Source organism: Pseudorasbora parva, chromosome 8 (assembly GCF_024679245.1).
Source record: "Pseudorasbora parva isolate DD20220531a chromosome 8, ASM2467924v1, whole genome shotgun sequence".
Taxonomy (NCBI): domain Eukaryota; kingdom Metazoa; phylum Chordata; class Actinopteri; order Cypriniformes; family Gobionidae; genus Pseudorasbora; species Pseudorasbora parva.
This window is the reverse complement of record NC_090179.1, coordinates 46,501,469-46,524,662: the sequence shown is the minus strand read 5'-3', so window position 1 is coordinate 46,524,662 and position 23,194 is coordinate 46,501,469. Positions and strand designations below refer to the sequence as shown.

The window sequence follows — 23,194 nt, the reverse complement described above, 5'->3', positions numbered from 1 at the left end:
CCGGGAGCACACGGTGCGATTTTGGCCACGATTTGGCCGTCTAAGAAAAATTTAGCAAATCCTAAAAGATTCCTCTGATCCTAGGCTAAAATCTGAAGTCTCTGATCGTTAGTTTGACATGTTCACCGGCAGCCGATTAATGACCGCTGCGATCAAATCTTACCTCAGACGAAATTCTGGCAGTGTCAGAAGATTTGCCGCACAATCCTGCAGTGTGACTTCTCCTACAACGATTGTCGATGCCTTGACTATCGTACAGTCTGACATTAATGATAACCGAGATCCTACAGTGTGACATGGCTTACATCAGGGATTATGGTCGTACAGTCTGACAAGCAACATTCGCAAAGGATTTTGAAAAATGGCACAGTGTGCAGGACCCTTTAGTCTTGTCAAGGTTTCCATTGGGAAGCTTCTTAAAAATACATTTTCCCTGAAGCAAACCCTGCGGCTTCATAGCTGCATCCGTGTTAGCACATGACGTTTAATGTGGAGGTAATTCCACAGTAGGCATCTACACAGGTTTGAAGACTCGTTCTCGCCCCCTACAGTGCAATTCGGCTACATCCGCACTAAAATATCAAAGTGAAAGTGATCATAGCTTGCATAGTATAGACCCAGCTCCCAACCCAACTTCGAGAATTGATTAACTGCCATATTTTTTTTAATCGCCCGATAAGAGTCCCACTTGAACGCAGCACGCTAACACCGATAACAGCCCACCACTAATAAAAACCCATATCAGGCGATCTCTAAAAACAACTCTAGTCTGTAGTGTGTTGGACATCGGCTGTGGCTGGATGTAACCGATCGGCGAGAGAAGCCGCGTGCAGGAGCTGCAAACGGAGACGTGAAGTCAGACACTTTCTGCTTCCCGTAGTGACGCTCGTGCTGTGTTTGCATACTTTATCACAGCTGGAGTGAAATGAACGCAATATCTGTCAAATACACAATGTTTCAGAGACATTTTCATTCAATACTTTATGTACTGCATAATACAGCATCTATTTGAATAAGAATAAAGTTCAACATAATTAACTATCAAGGAAGTGGCGTCTACGTTCATTATCAGTTTATTTTTGATAAACATGATGCAATTTAACATCGCGACCATGAAAAGAGGTTTTACTGTTATAAAAGCTGATTAGTGAGCATTAGTGGAGCTGAAGATTTCAGAATAAACACGAAACACACGTGACCGCTGTCATGCGGTGAATCTGGCCAATCGTGGGACAGCTGTGTCGTCATCAGAGCTCGTGCATCGCTCTGGAGAAGCTGTGGAGAATGAACCGGCCGCTGCTCTCGAATCGCTCTCGCGGTGCTTTGATGGCACACGTCACGGTCACAACATTTATAACCAGAACGCACTGCTTCAAGTCAGCCGCCGATCGGTCAGCGCATCTCAGCTTACATTTATTTTGCTTCTAATTAAAAAAAAAACAATAAAAACTACTAGAAGCATAACTTTTATAGAGATGATATACCTGAGATCAGGCCGTGTGTCTCCACTCTTAAGCTCTATTGGCAGCTCCATAGAGCAGTCACTCTTCATAGACACACAGCTGGACTCTGGGTTTGAGCTCTTCTGCTGGACTGAACTGGAACAGAGAACAGATTCAGTTTAATCCTTTAGATTACTGCGATCATTCTTTAGGAGAGGAACCATATTACAGTTTTTATGAATTGTTAAAACACACTAAACCCCATTTTTTTAACCAAATTCTCAACAGCCTAAACCATTTTGTCCTCTTTCTGTAAAACCTTAAACAATTTCAGGCGTTTAGACCCAATTCTGACGCGCTGTGATGCACTAAACGCATTAAAAGTAAAAAAAAAAAAGACAGGTAAAAGTTTAGGTACAACTAAAACACAGTTGTCATCGTTTACACACAACTCTAAATTGTTCACACTAATTTCTAATGATGTGATCAAACCAGCTGTACAAAATAAACCAGTTCAGCACTTTGATTTTACAACTTTTTTTTAACCTTTTCTAGCAATACTACAGTATGCAAGAGCTGAATATACAGACATTCAGTACAATACTAGATTTGCAGTGCATACAGTATAGAATTTATTCAAGTACAAATGATACTTTTTCTTCATTTGGATGACTGCAATCTTACACGCCACCAGGAGGATGCAGACAGAGATGTGAATAACATCAGCGAGTGAAGGGGAGAGAGAACCGGGTGGCTCCGAGCGGGAGTGTGTGTTCGTGTGTCCAAAGTATCTCAATACAATGATCCGATGGTCTAAAACTGCTTGAATGTCCAAACTGGCATTGGACAAACCTTTTCCAAGGACGCTGTGCATGTTGTAGTTCGAAGAACTGGTTTTGTGTTTAAGATTTTGAAAAAAGTCTGTGATGGTTTCGAAAAATGTGATTTAGCCATTCAGAAAAATTGCAAAATAAACATTCATTTTTCTTCTGAGACTTTATGATATTTTTATTTTAATATTTCATGTTAGTCACTTTGACTCATCTTTTTCTGTGATGTAACACAATATTTATCAGTGTGTGTTGAAAGTACCTGCATCCTGGAGAGAAATCTCCACCTGTGGATCCTTGTGGATCAGCCATGATGAAGCTGCAGGAGAATCTGATGAGTTTGATCTCCTCCACTGACTCTGAATGAACAAACATCAGACACTAAATTAAATTAAACATCCTTCATCATTTATCTGAACACATCTGGAGTGTAAGGATCGCGTGACTCATTGAATTTAGAATTTAATGAAAAATAACTGCCATGTTCAACAGACAAACACTGACTGAACACAAAAGAAACCCTTCATTAAAGATTTCATATCAAACAAACAATCACTCAAAATGTCCTCCAGAGATTCATATTAATATGAGGAATTCACACACATGAACACTCACCTCGATCAAACTTTTACAAGATACAGCTTCTCCAATCCTCCAGCTTTAACATCAGAAAGATACACGGACATTCCTGATTAAACTCTGATAAACGTTTCTATTAAACTCTTTAAAGCTCTGTTTTCCCCGTATCGTATTCGTGTTTTACCTGCTTAAAATGGCGGAAGTCGACAGGTGAGCTCCAGCTTACTTTCACTTTGCATTTGTGAGGAGAGTAAACAGACGCGCGTTCACGAGAGCACCACGGTGCATGCGCGAGAGCAGAGGTTGTTGCGTGAACGTGGAGATTAATGAATAAAGTGGTAAATTAGTTTTGCGTGAGCACTCGCGTTGCTTTGTTTGTTTTAATCTTTTCTTTCGTTCATATAGTTTTGTGCTTGTTTTATTTATTCCTCAATTTGTTCATTCTCTCGGTCTTTTGTACTTTCTCTCTTTTTTATTTGACTATTCTCGAATTCATTCTGCTCTTTTTCAGTTAGTTTTTATCTTTGTCATTTATAATGTTTTATTGCCTATGATTTTATCCTTTATGCATGAATTATGATAACCTCCGTCTGATGTTTTTTATTGCTCTTAGGGCATGAAAAACAAGATTTGAAAAGTCATTATTTTACACGTTTCAGAGATTTTCAGATGTCCACTAGAGTTTATGATTTAAACTGAAGAGATGCTGGTGTGTATTTAAATAAAATAAAAACCAAGCAATACAATTTGACAAAATACATCCAGAAATATCGATTGATAGAGTTAGTTGTTCTTGACAGAAGTTGAAGTTTGCGTGTCTGTGATCTCAGAACATGAGGACATCTCTTCATCCGGTCAGCTGTGGAAACCCAACTCAGATGCTCCTCCAGTGGGCCAGAGTTTGTCCATTTACCCTCATCAGCTGATCAATCTGATTATGCTCAACATGGACACATTTCTCCCACAGCTCTCCTCTGAGAAGATCTGGCCATCAGCTGTTTTCAGTCTCGTCTCAAATGAGCAGTGTTGGGGAAACGCTTTACAAGCAACATGCATTACATAATCAGATTACTGTTTGATGTTCATGCAAATCACATTCTAATAACACAAATACATTTATTTACAGTCAAAGTTACTGCAGATGAAGCCTCTTCAGAAACAACAGTCACCGTCAGATTATGATCTGTAGCTGAAATATAGCTCTAGTGGACAGATGATTCATCAGAACTTTCTCCCGATCTAAAATCAACACTTGGGAAATGTAACTGTGATATGACTCATTAGATATCGCTGATGCTACAACATGTTTTTACCTGCAAGAGTCTCCTAGGATAGAAGGAATGGACGGATATTCTGGAGAAACTTGGCATTTCTGACTGGCCATTGGAGGGAAACATGGATATGATATGGATATGGATATAAGAACCATGGATATAAGAGTCTTTCCTCTCGGTGTGAATGTGTTGATGATGCTCGAGGGTCCACTGTAGAGGCTGATGTGCAACTATGCCATCAAAACCCATGCAATGCAAGAACATGCTTTATGAACAGCCGTCCACTGGAGTGAGCTCAACGCATCAAAGGCTCATTGTGTTTTCCTCTCTCTTCTCTTCAGTTTGGGCTTTTGTTTTTCTTCATTATTTCTGTTTTGCTCTCTTTGGCTCATTCATTTGTTCAGTTTTGTCTTTCATTTCTCTTTCTGCAGAGCTCCTGATCATAAATCATAAAGAGGACTTTGTTTGATCACATCTGTGTGATATGAAATAAGTTTGTCATCGTCAGATCATGTTTATAATCACATTTAGTCATTTATCAGATGATTTTTCCAAATGTGGATCAATGCGATGTGACATAAACCTGAAAGAATCAGAGAAATGAAAACCATACTGTAAAAACACTGTCAACTCTTGAACAGTTTTCATTTATTTCTCCTGCTCTGATCACTTTATTGCACTTTTAATTGAATTACTGAAATGGTCAAAACTCACGGAGAGGAAAGGACAGAAATGATGGCGACACATTAAATAATGAATAAATCCTGATGTTTTAAAGCCATCTCTTCTGTTCTCTCACATCACACTCTTTTAGTCTCGTTTAGCTCTGTTTTATTGTGTTTCTGTGCTATTATGAGTCTCTATTCACTGGAGGAGGAGATCACAGATGATTGTTTTCTCGAATATTTTGCGATGAAACAATCTGAAGTGCAGTAATAACATGTGTGTCTTTTTTCTATCTGCTCAGTTTCTTCTGTTTGTGCCATTCTGTGTTCCAACAGCATCACATCAGCACACAGTGACCTCTAGTGGTGATCTCAGGGAACAACATCATCTGATATCATTACATCCCCCTTTCTTTAAAGGAAATATTCAACAGTAAGCATAATGTTATTCTGTGATGTGTCTAAGTTTGCATTCAGTGTAACATCTTAACTCAAGTGTTAAACTCAAACACAGGCACTTTCTCATCGCTCTAACTTTAAGAGATGTCTCACACATTGAGTCTCTCAGCTTTTCTGATGTGTCTTGTAGATCTTCTCAGTGTAACTGTGTGACTGTTTGATGTTTGACTGTGTGTGTGCAGATCACACTCATCCTTTGCACACGATGCAGATAATGCCATCGACTCAGACTCAGGATTGCTTTGAATTGAGACTTGTGACTCTTTCTCAGTCTCTGTTTCTTCTGAGAATCTGTCCATCGCCGGTTTTCCCCTGATCAGATCTCGGAGCTCCTCTTGCGTGACGACGGCTTTCTTGCTCCAGTTCTCATCATTTCTGATTCTCATACGTATTCCATCATCAGTGGTCGCACATGTTTCGCAGCTTTGTCACGGCAGAACTTCTGCTTTTCTTTTTAGTCGCTTACATATTACATTTAATCATTTAGCAGACGCTTTTATCCAAAGCGACTTACAAAAAGAGAAGAGCAACAGAAGCAACGAAACAAACAAGGGCAACAACCTGTAAGAGCTGTAAGAAGTCTCAGTTAATCAAAATTAATAATAACTTTTTCCCCAAACAAACAAAAAATGTAATTTTATAGTTAAGTGCTAGTCTTTATTGGTCAGGTGCAGTTAGAAAAGATGTGTCTTAAGATGCTTTTTGAAAATGGCTACAGACTCGGCAGCACAAATTGAGATCGGCAGGTCATTCCACCAGGTGGGAACGGTCCAGGAAAATGTCCGTGAGAGCGATATCATGCCCCTTTGGGATGGAACCACGAGGCGTTGCTCACGCGCAGAAGTCAAGCTTCTGGAGGGTGTGTAAGTCTGAACAAGCGAGTTTAGGTATATTGGTGCAGAGCCAGTGGTTGCTTTGTAGGCGAGAACCAGTGCAGTCTGATGAAGAGAGGCGTGAAGTGCGCTTTGTGTGTGTGTGTGTGTGTGTGTGTGTGTGTGTGTGTGTCAGGTGTGTCAGGTGTGATGTGCTCTCTCTTTGGCTCGTTAAAGACCGCTCTCGCCGCTGCATTCTGCATCAGCTGAAAGGGTTTGATAGTTCATGCTGGAAGGCCAGCTAGAAGAGAATTACAATAGTCCAGTCTGGAGAGAACAAGAGCTTGGACCAGGAGTTGTGCGGCCTGTTCTGATAGGAAGCGTCTAATCTTTCTAATGTTGTATAAGGCAAATCGTCAAATCCGCTTGAACCTCTGCTTCATTTCCACACGTCCGTTCTGTTTTGAGCAAGATGGAGGTGTAGTGTGAAGTGTCCGATTCCTCCGCGTCTCAGCCGGAGCTGCACCGCACTCTAATGGAGAGCTTCTGGGATTGAGCAGAGCAAGGTATGGATCAGACTTGCTGTCTGCAGCTTTCTTCAGGAGTCGCTTGAGAATATGAACGGCCTTCTCAGCCTTGCCGTCTGACGGAGCGTATTCTGGACTCCAGCTCACATGCTTGAAGTCATATTGCACTGAAAGATCTGGCCACTCTTTGCTGCTGAAACACGGGCCATTGTCACCGATGAGCGTTTGTGCTATTCCATGTCTTGTGTTATCACACACTTTGTGGACATGTCAGAAACTAAGTCTAATTCAGGGCAGTTTGAGTAATAGTCAATCAGCACTAAATAATGATGGCCTTTCAGATGAAGAGATCCATTCCCACTTTCTCCCAGGCTGATGTTGGTCAGTCCAGAATTATCATTGGCTCTTTGATCCGCCTGCGTCTGAATCTCTGACATGTGCCACACCGTCTCAGCAGATGTTCAATGTCTCTGTTAACTCCAGGCCAGAAGACTGTGTCTCTCGCTCTCCTCTTACATTTCTCCACACCGAGATGAGCTTCATGGATTCTGTGTCGTGTGTCTCGTCTCCAGCTTTGTGGAATGACGAGTCTGTTTTGTTTCAGGAGAATTTCCTCCACAGCTCTTAGATCCCGATATTTTGGAGAGGATCCCGTCGGCCTTCCATTATTCATGTTATCGATGTCAACTTGCGATCCGATGTGTTTTTTGGTTTGCTCTGCTCTTTGCTTGTGCTTTGCATTTGACACAGGAAACTCAGTAACACCATGTTCCAACATGATATCATGACTTTGCGTTTTCTAAAGCCAAGTGGCGTGTTATCTCTACGCATTTTAAGCTATCCGCATGTATGTCTACGCAAGGAAGAAGAGGAAAGGAGGAACACATCAGTTAGACATCATGTTCTCCTACCTTTCTAACAAAGTGTAATAAACCTGACTACAATAGTGTGGTCATTTTATTTTTCATCTTCCAGTTTGCAAAGACCCAAAGTGAATATATGAGAGCATCCTCCTGTCCTTGCCTCAGAAGACCCTGCCGTCCGCTGGTGGGGTAAAGCCCTATTCAGAGGCTAATTGTTTCTCTTGGGGTCATAAGGTATTTTCATCATTGACAGGGGATAGTCTGTGATTTTATTGTGTCTGAATCCAGAATGTCTGTGTTTTTCTCCCACCACGTGTAAAAATCCCCCGCTGAATTACCTCCTGTTTTAAGACAAACAAAAGGTTGTGTGTGTGTATGTATGTGTGTCTCACCTGTGCTAAGTCCTGGTCAGCGGTTCTGTAGTGAGACACACACACACTGTTATATCTGGTCTGGATCTGCCTTCTCTTTTATTCCTGCTATAGACGGTGATTTCACCAATCCTGTAAGATCATTAAAAATCACACTGAACGACACAGATCTGATGAACTTGGGTACAGCGTGTTTGTAGACCATATGATGAAAGAATAAATATCATCAGCATGAGCTAGTGCTGAACAAATAGAGTGAAATGAATCACATTTTGATCATTGGGGTTTTTGTAGGCGACACTAAAGAGAAAGGGAAACATGAAATCCCATCACATGACCCCTTTAATGCATTAATACAAATGTAATACAATTATTATTATAAACATGATTATTCACTCAAGCTTCCACTGTTTGTAAATTAATCTTTCATTAAGGCAAGGCAAGGCAAGGCAAGGCAAGTTTATTTGTATAGCACATTTCATACCCAATGGCAATTCAAAGTGCTTTACATAGAAATTAATTAAAACAGTGGTAACAAATCCATGAGAAAAAAGAATACCATATGGACGAATAAAAAATTAAAAACAAGCATAGTTAAAACAGTTGTAAAGATAATAATTGTAATAAAAAATATAATAATAATAATAAAAATAATAAAAAAATAAAAGAAATGGTCAGATCCACAATAATGGTCTGATATAAAAACAAACATTCTTCAGTTTACAGCCTACATACATGTACCATCTTAATTAGAACACCTCTCATTCATTTCTTTCTCAAACACGTTCATAACATCCATTTTGATCACTATTCCCTGATTTTTACTCAGAAACCTTCTTGTTAAACCCATACTCACTCATCATACCCTCCACAGATTTACACATACTCAAACCTTATTGTCAAACTTACTATTTCCATCAAACCCAGTTTTCACTCATCATATTTAACTCAAAAGAACATATAAAATAAACAATAACCAAAGATAAGAACAAAGGTAAACTAAAAAAATTATAAAAAGAATAAAGAGATAAGATAGGGTGCAATCAGTCAGATGTACAGCGCTCAGTGCTCATTCAGTAAATGCACAGCTAAACAGATGAGTTTTGAGTCTGGATTTGAATGTGGCTACTGTTGGAGCACATCTGATCTGTTCAGGAAGCTGGTTCCAACTGCGGCTGGCATAATAGCTAAAACCAGACTCTCCTTGCTTTGAGTGAACTCTTGGTATTTCTAACTGACTTGATCCTGCTGATCTGAGTAATCTGTTGGGTTTGTATTTAATCAGCATATCTGGGATGTATTGAGGTCCTAGCTCATTGAGTGATTTATAAACAAGTAATAGTACTTTAAAATCGATCCTAAATGTAACTGGAAGCCAGTGTAAAGACCTGAGGACTGGTGTGATATGGTCATATTTTCTGGTTCTGCTCACAATCCTGGCAGCAGCATTAGTCTTTGTCTCCCTCTGCTGGTCTCACACACACATTCAGGCTCTATATTCTCTCTGTTCCAAAACACACATCTTTTGAGTTCATACTGTGTGTTTATAGAAATAAAATGGTTAATCTGTGAATAAGAAACTGTGATTTGCTGCTGGGAAATAAAAGGTGTTTCACTGCCGCCTCATCAGATCTGTGATTTAAATTAAGTGATTCTAAATAAAGTCTTAATTTATAACAGGGAAGTCACTGTATCTTCAGTCTCTGTTGATTCTGTTGACTGTGAGTCTCTGTAGTGGATCCTTATTCACCATAAGATCATCACCAGAACATCAGAGTGTCCTCTGATTGCCAATCCTAAAATAAAACACACACAGACACATATGCAGTATGACATATTTACATAAGAAAACTGAGCACTAACTAGATAAGCTTTATTAATTAATTCTTAAACATGATAATATAGCTTCTATCTGATGCTCAAAGTCACTTTACAACATCAAAAGGTCATGAAAGGTCACTTTCACACAACGGAGAGCTGATACAGAACAAGCAGAAATGATCATTACACTCCACTACACATTTCCTTTTATTTCTAGTGAGTAAAAAAGGCATTTGAACTTTAAATGGAAATATGATGGAAACTGTTAAAAACTATTGTTACCTTAGTGTCTCCAGTGTATAATGTGGATCCTTCTCAAGATCAGAGAGCAGCTTCACTCCTGAGTCTCCTAAATTATTCCATGACAGATCCAGTTCTCTCAGGTGTGAGGGGTTTGATCTCACAGCTGAAGCCAGAGCAGCACAACCTTCATCTGTGACACCACAATCACTCAACCTGTAGAGAACAATGACACACATTAAGTCTATCTCCAAAGCTAAACATGACTACTTAAACAAAATAAATAAATAACATAATGCTGTCAATATGAAACATATATAAATACTCATTATTTCACATTGTTAAATGTTACGGGCGGTCGGACACCACCCTTAACATGAAGGAGAGACGCACACAAACCAGCTCGTGTCAAAAATAATGTAGGGGTATTTTATTTAACAAAATGGTCCGTAAAGGTAGTTTAACAAAAAACCAAACAAAAAAAAACAACAATCAGTACGGAACGTTTTATACTGGGTGGACGGCTGAACGGCAACCAAAGCCAGCAGGTGAGCACGGTTGTGCAGACTCTCAAGGATCTGTGTGCGCCCCCTGAAATGCTCCAGGAAATCTTTTATAGCGCTACTACAGGCTCCGCTCAGGTGTGGCTCATCTGCAATCAAGAGACACACACTGCATGAACTCACTCAAACACGTGTAGCAACAAACACCAGAGCTGAGGGACGTAACACCCTCACCCCAAAATGGTGACCTGTCGCCATACATTGTAAACTCTTTTTTTCTGTGTTCAGCTCACTGTTTGAACCAACCCAGACAATAGAGTTCCAAATACAAAAAAAAACATTACCACCGATGGTAGAAGTACCTGCTTATGAAGATAACTATAATTACGCCAAACTATCTATTTATTTTTTTTAAATTAATTACAAGCTAGTTTTAGGCCACACAGGCCAGAACATTTTAGGACTTTCCAATTACAAAGGGCAAATGCAAAGCTTTACAAAACTTTTTAATTTTTATTTTTACAAACAGCAAAACTCTATCTACATCTTAACATTAAGCATCCACCCTAGACAACGCGTCGGCAATAACATTGTCTATCCCCCGGACATGCACAATCTGGAGGTTAAACGGTTGAAGCAATAGACTCCAACGCATTAACCTACGATTTGAATTGTACATGCGACTGAGGAATTTGAGTGGGTCATGATCAGTATAGACCTTAACTGGATGTACTGTAGAGCCTAAATACACTTCAAAGTGCTGAATGGCTAGGACTAAGGCCAAAGTCTCTTGTTCAATAGTGGAGTAATTTCTCTGGGCAGAATTAAACTTCCTGGAGAAGAAACTCACTGGATGGTTTATGTTGTCTGCACCCGATTGTAAAAGTACAGCACCGACCCCTACATTGCTGGCGTCTACAGCAAGCTGAAACGGTTTGTTGAAGTCCGGCGCAGCGAGCACGGGAGCAGTCAACAAGAGTGCTTTGACATTTTCAAACGCTCTACTACAGGACTCAGTCCAGTCAAATTTAGTTTTGGGGCTCAGAAGATTAGTGAGGGGACAAACCACAGTCGAAAAGTTCTTACAAAAACTCCGATAGTAGCCTACCATTCCTAAGAATCGGCGTAACGCACGGCGATCACAAGGCACTGGAAACTCTTGAATAGCGGCTACTTTAGCCATTACTGGCAAAACATGTCCTCTGCCAACTATTCGCCCCAAGTAAGTGACAGTGGCTTTTCCAAACTCACATTTTGCAAGGTTAATTGTGAGATTGGCATTAGACAGCCTACGAAAAAGCTCTCGAAGTTGTGTGATGTGTTCGGACCAGTGTGTACTATATAGGACTATGTCATCCAAATATGCCTCGCAGTTTGACATTCCAGTTAAAACAATGTTCACTAAACGCTGGAACGAGGCTGGAGCGTTTCGCATTCCGAAAGCCAGAACTTTATAATTCATAAATGCATCTGGGGTCACAAAAGCTGATATCTGTTTAGCCCTAGGTGTAAGGGGCACTTGCCAGTAACCCTTTAGGAGGTCAACCTTAGTTACAAATGTGGCAGAGCCAACACGGTCCACACAGTCATCCATCCGCGGTAACGGATAACAGTCTGGCAGAGTGATGGCATTAACACGCCTGTAGTCCGTACAAAACCTGTGAGTGCCATCAGGTTTGCCAACTAACAGGCACGGGGAGCTCCAAGGGCTAAAGCTAGGCTCAGCAATATTATTCTCTAACATGTACTCAACCTCCCGTTGCAGGATAGCGCGTTTCTCTGGATTTACCCTATATGGGTGCTGTTTAATCGGTCCCTTATCACCCACATCTATATCATGTTCCAGGACTGTAGTTACGGTTGGAACGTCGCCGAATAACTCAGGGAAGTCATCTATCACAGACAATATGTCAGCAGTTTAAGCGGAAGTTAAATGAGGCAAATGTTTTGCAATGACCGATAGCATAGCAGAGTTATTGAGTCGACCTTCAATCACGCACCGCGACGGAGGAGTCACAGCGTCATCATCCTCTACCAGTGAAGAGAGCAACACGGGCGACTCAACAGGACTGGGTAAGTTAAGATTACTCAAGTCATTTTGAACACATTCACGCTTATGATATGGCTTGAGCATGTTTACATGACAGACACGAGAATGCCGACGCTTATCTGGGGTTAAAATTACATAATCCAGATCAGATATTTTCTTTTCCACAGTATATGGCCCTCTGAATCGTGCCTGGAATACCGAGCCGGGCACAGGAAAGAGAACCAATACTTGGTCTCCTGGTTTAAACGAACGGGCTTTAGCTTTACGATCATACCACGTTTTCATGTTAAACTGGGTCTTTTCCAAGTTCGCTCTCGCAAGTTCACGCGCTCTGTGAAGTCTGCTACGAACGTGACATATAAACTGTAATGCGCTACGAGAAGTAGGTTTGCTCAGCCACTGATCTTTAATAACGCTCAATGGCGTACGAACGTTGTGGGCAAACACTAGCTCTGCAGGGCTGAAACCGATTGACTCTTGCACGACTTCTCTAGAGGCCATAAGCATCCAAGGAATCGCATCTTCCCAGTCTGCACCCACCTCCAAACAATATGCACGCAGCATAGATTTTAGCGTCTGATGGTAACGTTCAAGAGCGCCTTGACTTTCCGGATGAAATGCACTTGAAATGCGGTGCTTAACTTGTAGCGACTTAAGGACTTGAGAAAAGACCCGCGACGTAAAGTTTGTTCCTTGGTCACTTTGAACAATTCTTGGTAACCCAACAAAAGAAAAGAACTTTAACAAAGCCCTGCACACAATTTTAGCAGTGATCTTCCTCAGAGGCACCGCCTCTGGGAAGCGAGTAGCAGTACACATAATGGTTAACAAATACTGATAGCCACTTTTGGACCGTGGAAGAGGACCAACGCAGTCAATGATTACCTTTTCAAAAGGCTCACCCATGGCAGGTATGGGGTACAAAGGTGCAGATGGAATTGTCTGGTTTGGTTTCCCACTAACCTGGCAGACATGGCACGTTTTACAAAACCAGCGCACATCACGCTTCAGCCCAGGCCAGAAAAAGTGACGGAGAATACGGTTGAATGTTTTAGTCACACCTAAATGACCAGAAACGCCATCATGTGCAACACTCAAAATGACTCGTCTGCTTTCAGACGGCAAAACAATTTGGTCAATGTCATTCCACTCATTACTTCTCTGAGGTCTCCACCTTCGCATAAGTAGGCCATCTCTGATGAAGTAGGTCGGACTCTCGCTTGCACGGTCTGAAACAGATTGAACTGCATTAAAACATGAAACAAGAGTGGGGTCTTTTTGTTGAGCAGCAATAAGTTTCTCTAATGACAATGAGATATCTAAGTGTTTTTCTTTTTCCTCATTCACTACAGGCCTAGGACTACTGTGGCATTGAGTGAAAGGAGGTTCAAAGAGCCTCTCACATTCTGTAGGATGAGCAATGAAACTGTCGCTCAGGTCCATGTTATTGGGAGGTACTGCATCCCTCAACCTCTGAGTCTGCGACCTAGTGACAACACTAGTAGGAAATACCTCAGGGAATTTTTGTGCGCACTCATCAGGGCACTCTTGGGTGAGCGGCACAGAAACAACCTCAGGTGGAACGTCGCCACGGCTCCACACATTTCCACCGGCTAGGTCATTACCAAGGAGAAACGTCACACCAGGGATTGGTAAAGAGTCTTGAACGCCAACAACTACATTACCAGACACTAAGTCTGACTCCAGATGTACCTTATGTAAGGGAACATCGAGAAAACCCATCTCGATTCCTCGAACAAGGACACTGCTACCGGTTGCAGTCTTTTCAGACAAGGGCAACAAGCCACGGAGGAGGAAAGACTGCGCAGCGCCCGTATCTCGCAAGATGCGCACAGCCACGGCATCTTCACCAAGCACAGATACGGTCCCATTCGTCAGAAAGGGCTCGTACATGGACTCGGTTTTCTCTGACTTTATCTCTGCATGAAGGACAGGCGACATTTTCGTCGAAGAACTAACAAGACCCATTGGTTTCGAGGACTGTTTTTTCTTCAATATTAAGCAGTCTGCCACAACATGCCCAGGTTTTCTACAATAAAAACAGTGTCTGTCTTCTTGTTTTACTGCATTCTTTTTCACGTCTACATCAGAGGTCGTGGAGGGATTAACTCTTAAGCGAAAACGTTCTTTGGCAATGTTATGCGTTAAAACATATTCGTCCGCAAGTATAGCAGCTTCAGAAATAGATTCGGCCCTCTGCTCAGCTAAATAGGTTGCCACAGCGGTCGGAAGACAGTTCTTAAATTCCTCTAAGAGAATTAGCTCACGCAATTTCTCCTGACTATCAACCTGCTGTGATGAACACCAGCGATCAAATAGAGCAGCTTTATCTCGACCGAATTCAACAAAAGTTTGCCGCTCAGTTTTCTTTAAGTTCCTAAACTTCTGTCGATATGCTTCAGGGATCAGCTGATAGCATCTCAGAACTGACGCTTTCACTACATCGTAGTCACCGCTCTGCTCTACTGTTAGCGACGAGTAAACCTCCTGCGCTCTTCCCACTAAAACGCATTGCAGGAGGAATGCCCATGCAGTTTTTGGCCAATTTAAATTGGTTGCGACACGCTCAAAGTGTGGAAAATATTTTTCCACCTCTCTTTCCACAAAAGGTGGCACAAGTCGAATGTGGCGAGTGACGTCAAAGGAATTAGGGTCAGAAGGAACAACGCCTTCCCTCTGGGCCTCGATTTCTAACTTCCTTAAAGCCAGTCGGTTTTCAAGTTCAGTCTCACGGGCATGTGCTTGCATACGCTCCCGCTCTAACTCAATTTGCTTCTCTTTGATATTTAACTCTCTCAATCGAATCTGCAGCTCTAATGCCTCTGTAGACACGGGAGATTGTTTCTCAATAGGCAAAATGCCCTGACTAACCAAAGCAGTTTGTAAGACGGCTTTAATTGAGTCTTTGGTGCGCTTTTCAGCAGAAGTGAGCTCAACTTTATACGTTACTGCCAAATTCAGCAACTGCTCTTTCGACAATTTAAAAAGTAACTCATTAGAGGGTTCTTTAATAAAAGCTTCCTCCGTTGCCATTTTAACACGAAACGATGGTTAAAACGCGCACTGAATTAAAGTATCAAAAAACCCCGCAAAAGGACGCTTAAGAGCGCACCAAAGTCAAGGAGAAAAAAAAAAAAAATTATATATAGATATATATATATAAAATAAGAGAACACTTACCAAAGCAGTTTAACTGCTACAAAGCTACAGTACAAGGTAGCGAATATCTAAAGTGGTCAAACAAAAAGCACAATATAGGCTACAAACGACCACAAACTTTAATGTCCACCCACAAATTGTATTCAATACCGTCGTATAATCCGAAGACGGGCGCTCACTAAATTAGGCAATATGCCACAGTATATCACAGGCTATACAACTAAACAAAAGGTATTCTGATAGGCAAAATGTTGTCCCACTACTCTTACTACCTACACACAAAACCAAAAAAAAATCCTAAATACCTTCGTATCTTCAGTGGCTTACTCAGCTCGAGACATCCGAGTGCCCCCTCCTGAGATATCTACCAAAAATAAAATAAACCTCGACTAAACAAATGAACAGACAAACATAATTGCCCACCAGAATACTCACCCAAAATGTTGCAGCTTTCAGAAGTTCCGCAATTTAACACTAAAGTCCGATTATATCAACTATATCCCGGACGAGCCTCCAATATGTTACGGGCGGTCGGACACCACCCTTAACATGAAGGAGAGACGCACACAAACCAGCTCGTGTCAAAAATAATGTAGGGGTATTTTATTTAACAAAATGGTCCTTAAAGGTAGTTTAACAAAAAACCAAACAAAAAAAAACAACAATCAGTACGGAACGTTTTATACTGGGTGGACGGCTGAACGGCAACCAAAGCCAGCAGGTGAGCACGGTTGTGCAGACTCTCAAGGATCTGTGTGCGCCCCCTGAAATGCTCCAGGAAATCTTTTATAGCGCTACTACAGGCTCCGCTCAGGTGTGGCTCATCTGCAATCAAGAGACACACACTGCATGAACTCACTCAAACACGTGTAGCAACAAACACCAGAGCTGAGGGACGTAACATTAAAATACATCAGTTAGGAATAGAGGAGAGAATATGCAGTTTGTGCAGTATCATCATCATCTTTATTTTTTTGAGCATCTTAGTTCCACAAAATTCAACAAATATAAAGTATAAAAACATTATTTATGTGGAAAGTCCCATGAAACATGGCAACCCAATGTTTGTGTGTGTGTGTGCTTGTTTTTGTGAAATATCAGGACAGAAATGTGTATGACATGGGTATGACACAGGTATTACAGGAGAGGGTGAAATAGGAGGACATTACCCATGTCCCCACTTTTCAAAAGTGTTATAAATCATTGTACACATTCCCATGGTTTATTGAACGGTCAGTTCTGTCTAATAATCTTACACAAGTTCCTCCTGTTTATAATATGGAAAGATGATAAATAATACTGATCAAATTATAGCAAAAGCACTGAACTGAACAAATTGTTTTATTTAACACTTTTTAAAAACTGTAATATTTGCAGTTTCACTTCTTGTATAGAAAACTAAACACAATTTTAAATCAATGAATAGAGTCTGAAAGAGTGCAACTGAAAAAAATGCACTCACTGTCACTTAAGTGTCTTTTTAACATTGCTGCTGCTGCATCTTTTTATCTATAACAGCATATTAACAACAGGTAAAACATATTTACAAAGTCTAATGTTTTCAAATAGAGAACATAAATAAATGACAGGTGAGTCTATCAACTTCCCATAAAAATAAGCAGAAATATTAAACTACAGTTTTAAAAGGTTTATGTGTTGTTTATTATACTAAAGAGTGAAGAGAATGGCGGTGGGATACGCAAACATTATCAGAAAAATAAACAAAGCAGCAAATACATCAGCGTAGTTACCGAGTCTCATTTGGCATGATATCAGAATTATTCATGTTTTTGCCATTCTAGAGATTTGCATAATAATTAAATTCCACAGAGCTGTAATTATTTATATGTATATTATATAAATGTTATATAGAAAACGTTAATATACTTTAATGAGTTTTAAATGAGTGGATCTTGTTAAAAGTTACATACGGTGACCATGCTGGAGTTGAACGGCTGAATGCAACTTCACGAGATGAGCACAGACAACAGAGAGGGCGAAATACATTGAGCACGTTTATTCCCCACATGCACTCATTCATGGCATTTTGATGTCATTCATGTAAAGTTACGTCTTTATAGGGACATGATGAATTACGGGACTCTGAGTGTGAGTTTGTCTCTATTTTTAGCACCAAGTTAAAACTACATAACATACATGGCTTACCTTATTTGTGCATATCTCATTTGTGCATTACTGGTTGTTATGTTAAAGGGGGCATCAAATGCCATTTTGTACAAGTTAATATGATTTAGTGTGTAAATAAAAAGTTTTTAATATACTTGAATTAAAGATCCCATTAAAGATGGGATTATGAATTATATTGAGAACGTCATACATAGAAAGCAAGCATAATTTAACTTACCCTGTAAACTTTAGCCGCATTCATTGTGAAACGTGCAACCATTTCAAATTACACTCACTTCTTCTGGAGGGGCAGCAGGGGTTAGGGTTAGGGTCAGCAGGAACATGAATAGCTGGTACAGATCTGAATCCTTTATTCAGGAACAGCTTCTTAGCAAAACCTGCTTTATGCTGACCCTTGTTTATAAAGCAGTCTGGTGAGAAATTATTTGTACCGGGCAAACATGAAAGCATTGACGTTGATTGGGGTAATATTCCCTTCGAAAACAAAACTCAGCCACTGCGTCTTCAGCGGTTCGGATTTAGGAACATCAAAATGACTGCTGTGTTTGTTATTACACCCAAGAACAGAACGCCACAATCACGCTCAGGGCGGGTCTGAGTTGAAATGCTTCCAACAGTCGTGGCAGGGCATGTGGGATGTCCCACAGATTGAACGACTTGATTTGAGACAAGGGAAAACATAAGGAGATTTTAAAAAAACACTACATTGATTTTTTATCATTATAGGATGGTTGTGTACAGGCAATGTCAACACACATTTCCATACAATCAACTTGTAAAGTGCATGTACCATTGTATGACCCCTTTAAATAAAGTTTATTAATTAAGTTATTTTACCTTTAAATCGTTATTGACTCATTCCCTCTCAGATGCAGTGCTTTAATGGTACGCTTGCACACAATTTTACAAACTTCCACAAGATGGCGGCATTTATTTGTGAATCCAATATTACAAAAGCGATCCCCAATAATGGGAAAATGCTTAAATATCAGGAACATATTGGGAAACCGATATATATCGGTTGATCTCAAACTTTTGTTACCCCAAAAATCAGATTATGGGTCCTGCACACTGTGCGATTTTTCAAAATCCTTTGCGAATGTCCCTTGTCAGACTGTACGAACATGATCGCCACTGTAAGCCATGTCACACTGTAAGATCACAGTTGGCATTAATGTCAGACTGCATGATAGTGAAGGCGAGCTAAAAACGGACACGTACAAGAAAACTCGTCCGGAGTTTTATATCATCAATCAATGATGCATTCGGTGACGGTGAGCTGCATTACACGCGGGACTGAAATGCTGGCTACAGAGAAAGCTCTAGCTCTCGTTTTGGTCATAGTTTGTCTTGAAAAAACGAGATATTTGACTGTCGTCGTAGGAGAAGTCACACTGCAGGATTGTGTGCCAAAACTTCTGACACTGCCAGAATTTCGTCTGAGGTAAAATTTGATCTCAGCGCTCATTAATCGGCTGCCGGTGAACATGTCAAACTAACGACCAAAGACGACAGATTTTAGCCTAGGATCTGAGGAATCTTTTAGGATTTGCTAAATTTGTCTCAGACGGCCAAATCGTGGCCAAAATCGCACAGTGTGCAGCCGGTTTTAGTTGATTAATCGTCACAATGATCGACTGAATACTCAATTACCAAAATAATCGTTAGTGATAGCTCTAAATGTAACAATAGTTTGATTCCCCTATTCCATTTGGTTACTTTATGAATAAACAAAATTATCAAATTCACAGTGTAATGCACAGGTAATGCTCATTTGCAATCACTCCACCGGCCTCACACTGTTCTCTCATGGCTCTCGCCCGCCCTGCTCGTCACACACAGAGACTCAGTTTCATGTCAGAATAATGTATAATCTTACCACAGTATCTCCAGGTCACAGTGAGGATTCTCCAGTCCAGAAGAGAGCAGCTTCACTCCTGAATCTCCTAGATTATTCCTACATAGATACAGTTCTCTCAGTTGTGAGGGGTTTGATCTCAGAGCTGAAGTCAGAGCAGCACAACCTTCATCTGTGACACCACAATCCCTCAACCTGTAGAGAACAATGACACACATTAAGTCTCCAAAATTTCCAAAGCTAAACATGACCACTTAAACAAAATAAATAAATTAAATGCTGTCAATATGAAATATGTATAAAAATGTATATATATATATATATATATACATACACAACTTAATTTAAACCAGACATTCCAAGCTTTACAAAGATATATCTGTCGTATCTGTATGGCAAGTTTTCTCTGAGTTCTAAGTATATTTTCACACACAGTTCAGAAAGGACTTAACAGGGCGACAAAGGGGGAAAGGCATATCCAGTTTGTTTTCTTTATTTAGCGAAAAGCACAACATTTTGTTTTTATTTTGAGTGTTCATAAAAAAGTACAAACTTTCTGCTTTGTAAAGACATATCATTCATTTGGCCTGTGAGGCCAAAAACAACGGCGTATTTTAAGATGTTATACACTGTCATGAGGAAAAATACTGCAAAACGTGAGTGCACGTTCTTCGGGTGCAGAGGGTTAACTCGAATAAACTGAGAATGTGACCGATCGTGAGGCTGTCCATAACTTGGGTCTAGCGCGAGTTTAAGCCAACTTAAACATGAATTTGATTACATAAATATTATCAAACAAATTTCCAATTGTATATAAAGGCCATTGTTTGCTTGGGTCTATTTTTATGACCATAAAAAATCTAATTAGTCGATTGTCTAAATAATTGACAGAATACTTTATTACTAAAATAACCATTAGTGACTGCTCTAAATGTAACAATAGTTTGATTTCCCTATTCCATTCTGTTAGTTTAAGAAAAAATTATACTATAAAATTCACAGTGATACGCAGGTGATGCTCATTTACAATCACGCCACAGCCTCAAGCCATTCTTTCACGGCTCTCGCCCGCCCTGTTCGTCATACACAGAGACTCAGTTTCATGTCAGAGTTATGCATAATCTTACCACAGTATCTCCAGTTTACAGTGAGGATTCCCCAGTACAGCAGAGAGCAGCTTCATTCCTGAGTCTCCTAGATTATTCTTAGACATATCCAGTTTTCTCAGGTGTGAGGGGTTTGATCTCAGAGCTGAAGCCAGAGCAGCACAACCTTCATCTGTGACACAACAACTCCTCAAACTGCAGAGAACAATGACACGCATTAAGTCTATCTCCAAAGCTAAACATGACCACTTAAACTAAATAAATAAATAACAATGCTGTCAACATGAAATGTATATAAATGCTCATTAGTGCACGTTGTATTTTATCTTTTTTTTTTGCTGGTGAAAGTTACAGGAGTGCATATGGGGTGTGATATGAACTATAAACACAATAATCACAATAGTCATTGTTTATCATAATTTGCTGTCTTCAATATAAAATTGCGGGAGAGCAATTTTAGGGGTGAAAGGGTTCGGCTGAAAGCTCGAAGGGGTGGCGTACAAGATGGCGCCCTGATCACACGTGTGTTTGTGAGCTCAGCTATCCCAAACTGTTTTATAGTAATTACAACGAATCTTTAGAGTGTTTTTTTTCCCCCAGAATTTCCGTTTATTAATGTGCTGATTTTTTGGAACTACAATAATGGGAAGATCTGAAAAGAGAAAAGGTGCGAAGAAGTCAGGTAAAACTGTATCGGAGACACCTGCTAGATATGCTAGCACAGGTAACGATAAACATGCTCTCGAACAACATAGCAGCACTCCTTCAACCGGGGTATTGAAGGACATTTTGCATGATTATTGTGAACAAAGTGAAGATTCTGAGATTATGCTGGCCGAGGAGGTGATTCCACCGCTTCCCGAGACCCCATGCAGTTCCCCGGCCGTTAAACTTTGGAGAACTGATAACGTAAATTCAACGCAACTCTCCGAGCTCTCACTGCTGGTGAAGAACAGATCAGACGGTTTGGAAAAGTTGATTACGAATCTCTGGAATGATTGAAACCATTGAGTTTGTCTGTAGTGAAGTTAAAAGTTTGAAGAAAAGAGTTGATTCTATTGACTCGCGCTCAAAGAAAGAAGAATTTAATGCTGCTGAGCGAGAAAATCGCCTTGCTCATTTAGAAGCCTACACACGCAGATGGAACCTGAGAATCCACGGAATTCCAGAGAAAGAAAGAGAAAACGTCCGTCAGGAGTTTATCACCGTGTGCCAATGTCTTCTACCACAATTTAAAGATAAATTCCCTGAAGTAGTTGATGTGGCACACCGACTTGGCCGTTTAAATTCAAATAATAAAGCCCGTGGAATCATCTTCCAATTCACCTCGCGTTTTTACCGAGATGCTGTCTGGCGTGCCGCCAAGGATGCTGCGTTTCTGATTGAGAACAGACTGAAAATCACGGAAGACCTGTCACGGGCCGACAGAGCGAGGAGGATGACGCTTTGGCCCATAGTTGAAAAAGCCCGAAAATAAAACAAAAGGGCTTTTTTTGTCGGCGGACGAGCATTTGTAGATGGTACGGAAATATTCCCTCCCGCTTAAAAGTTAACAGATCTGAATTCCGCACTGACTAAATGCTACCTTGACTTGACTTTGGATCTGCTATGTGATTAAAGTCTGGAACTTAATCAAAATACCATTTCCCACTTCTGATGTTGCTCTTATTATATTTATTTTCTTCCCCTGAAATTTTTTTAAATTTATTTTTTAACATCTTCCCTGGACTTTTTTTTTTTTTTTTTTTTTTTGAAATTTTTCACAAGAAATTTGATTATTTCAAACTTTCTTCGATTTAAGTAGGGAGGCAAGGGAGAAGGTAGAAAAAAAATTAAATAATACAAATTATTCTACATGTTTAAAGGGGGAATTATAGCTGTTGTTCCTCAATCCTATGTTTGTTCTCTAGATAGATTAATGAAGGGATTGTTGACCTCATCCCTAACTTGTTCTGACCCGTTAGATTCTATATCTCGGTGAATTCGTCCTTATACTTGTTCTTAGAACTAATTCTTTCTTCTATTGTTCTGTTCTTTTTTTCTATTTTTTCATCTCTTTATTCTGTCCTTCTGTTATTTCTTTGAATTGTAGAGGGCTACGAAACATTCTCAACACAGATCTTTGTTTCATACAAGAATCTCATTCAACTTTACAAGATGTCAATTTATGGAGATCACAATGGAGGTTAGAAATGTGGATGTCTCATGGAAATGAACATTCTGCAGGAGTTTGTATTTTAAAAAATAATTTTGGTGGAAAGATCCTGGCTACTGATTGTGACATCAATGGTCACTACATTATACTTGCTTTTCAGTAGCAAATATGACTTTTTATTACTGCTAATGTATATGGGTATAATTCACCAAAAGATAATAAGGTATTTTTTAATAAATTAGAAACACGTATATGTCATATGTTATCTAAATTTCCAAATTCTTTCTTAATATTCGGTGGCGATTTTAATG

At 40.1% G+C, this 23,194-nt stretch overlaps 1 protein-coding gene and 1 long non-coding RNA gene across 2 annotated transcripts in view; both read right to left on the bottom strand.

The window, feature by feature from the left end:
* Positions 1-3,947: 3,947 nt before the first annotated feature.
* LOC137084910 (uncharacterized) overlaps positions 3,948-23,194 on the bottom strand; it is a 100,548-nt gene continuing 81,301 nt past the window's right edge. Inside the window, exon 2 of the long non-coding RNA XR_010906822.1 lies at positions 3,948-4,600. This is a non-coding gene — a long non-coding RNA (uncharacterized lncRNA). The remainder of the gene's footprint in view (positions 4,601-23,194) is intronic.
* Positions 8,169-23,194, bottom strand: part of LOC137084908 (NACHT, LRR and PYD domains-containing protein 12-like) — a 96,067-nt gene continuing 81,041 nt past the window's right edge. The window contains exons 8-11 of the mRNA XM_067451464.1: positions 20,750-20,923; positions 19,644-19,817; positions 9,926-10,099; positions 8,169-9,618 (exon numbers count right to left, since the gene is read on the bottom strand). Coding sequence (XP_067307565.1) covers positions 9,594-9,618; positions 9,926-10,099; positions 19,644-19,817; positions 20,750-20,923 — 547 coding nt within the window. The 3' untranslated portion in view covers positions 8,169-9,593. The remainder of the gene's footprint in view (positions 9,619-9,925; positions 10,100-19,643; positions 19,818-20,749; positions 20,924-23,194) is intronic.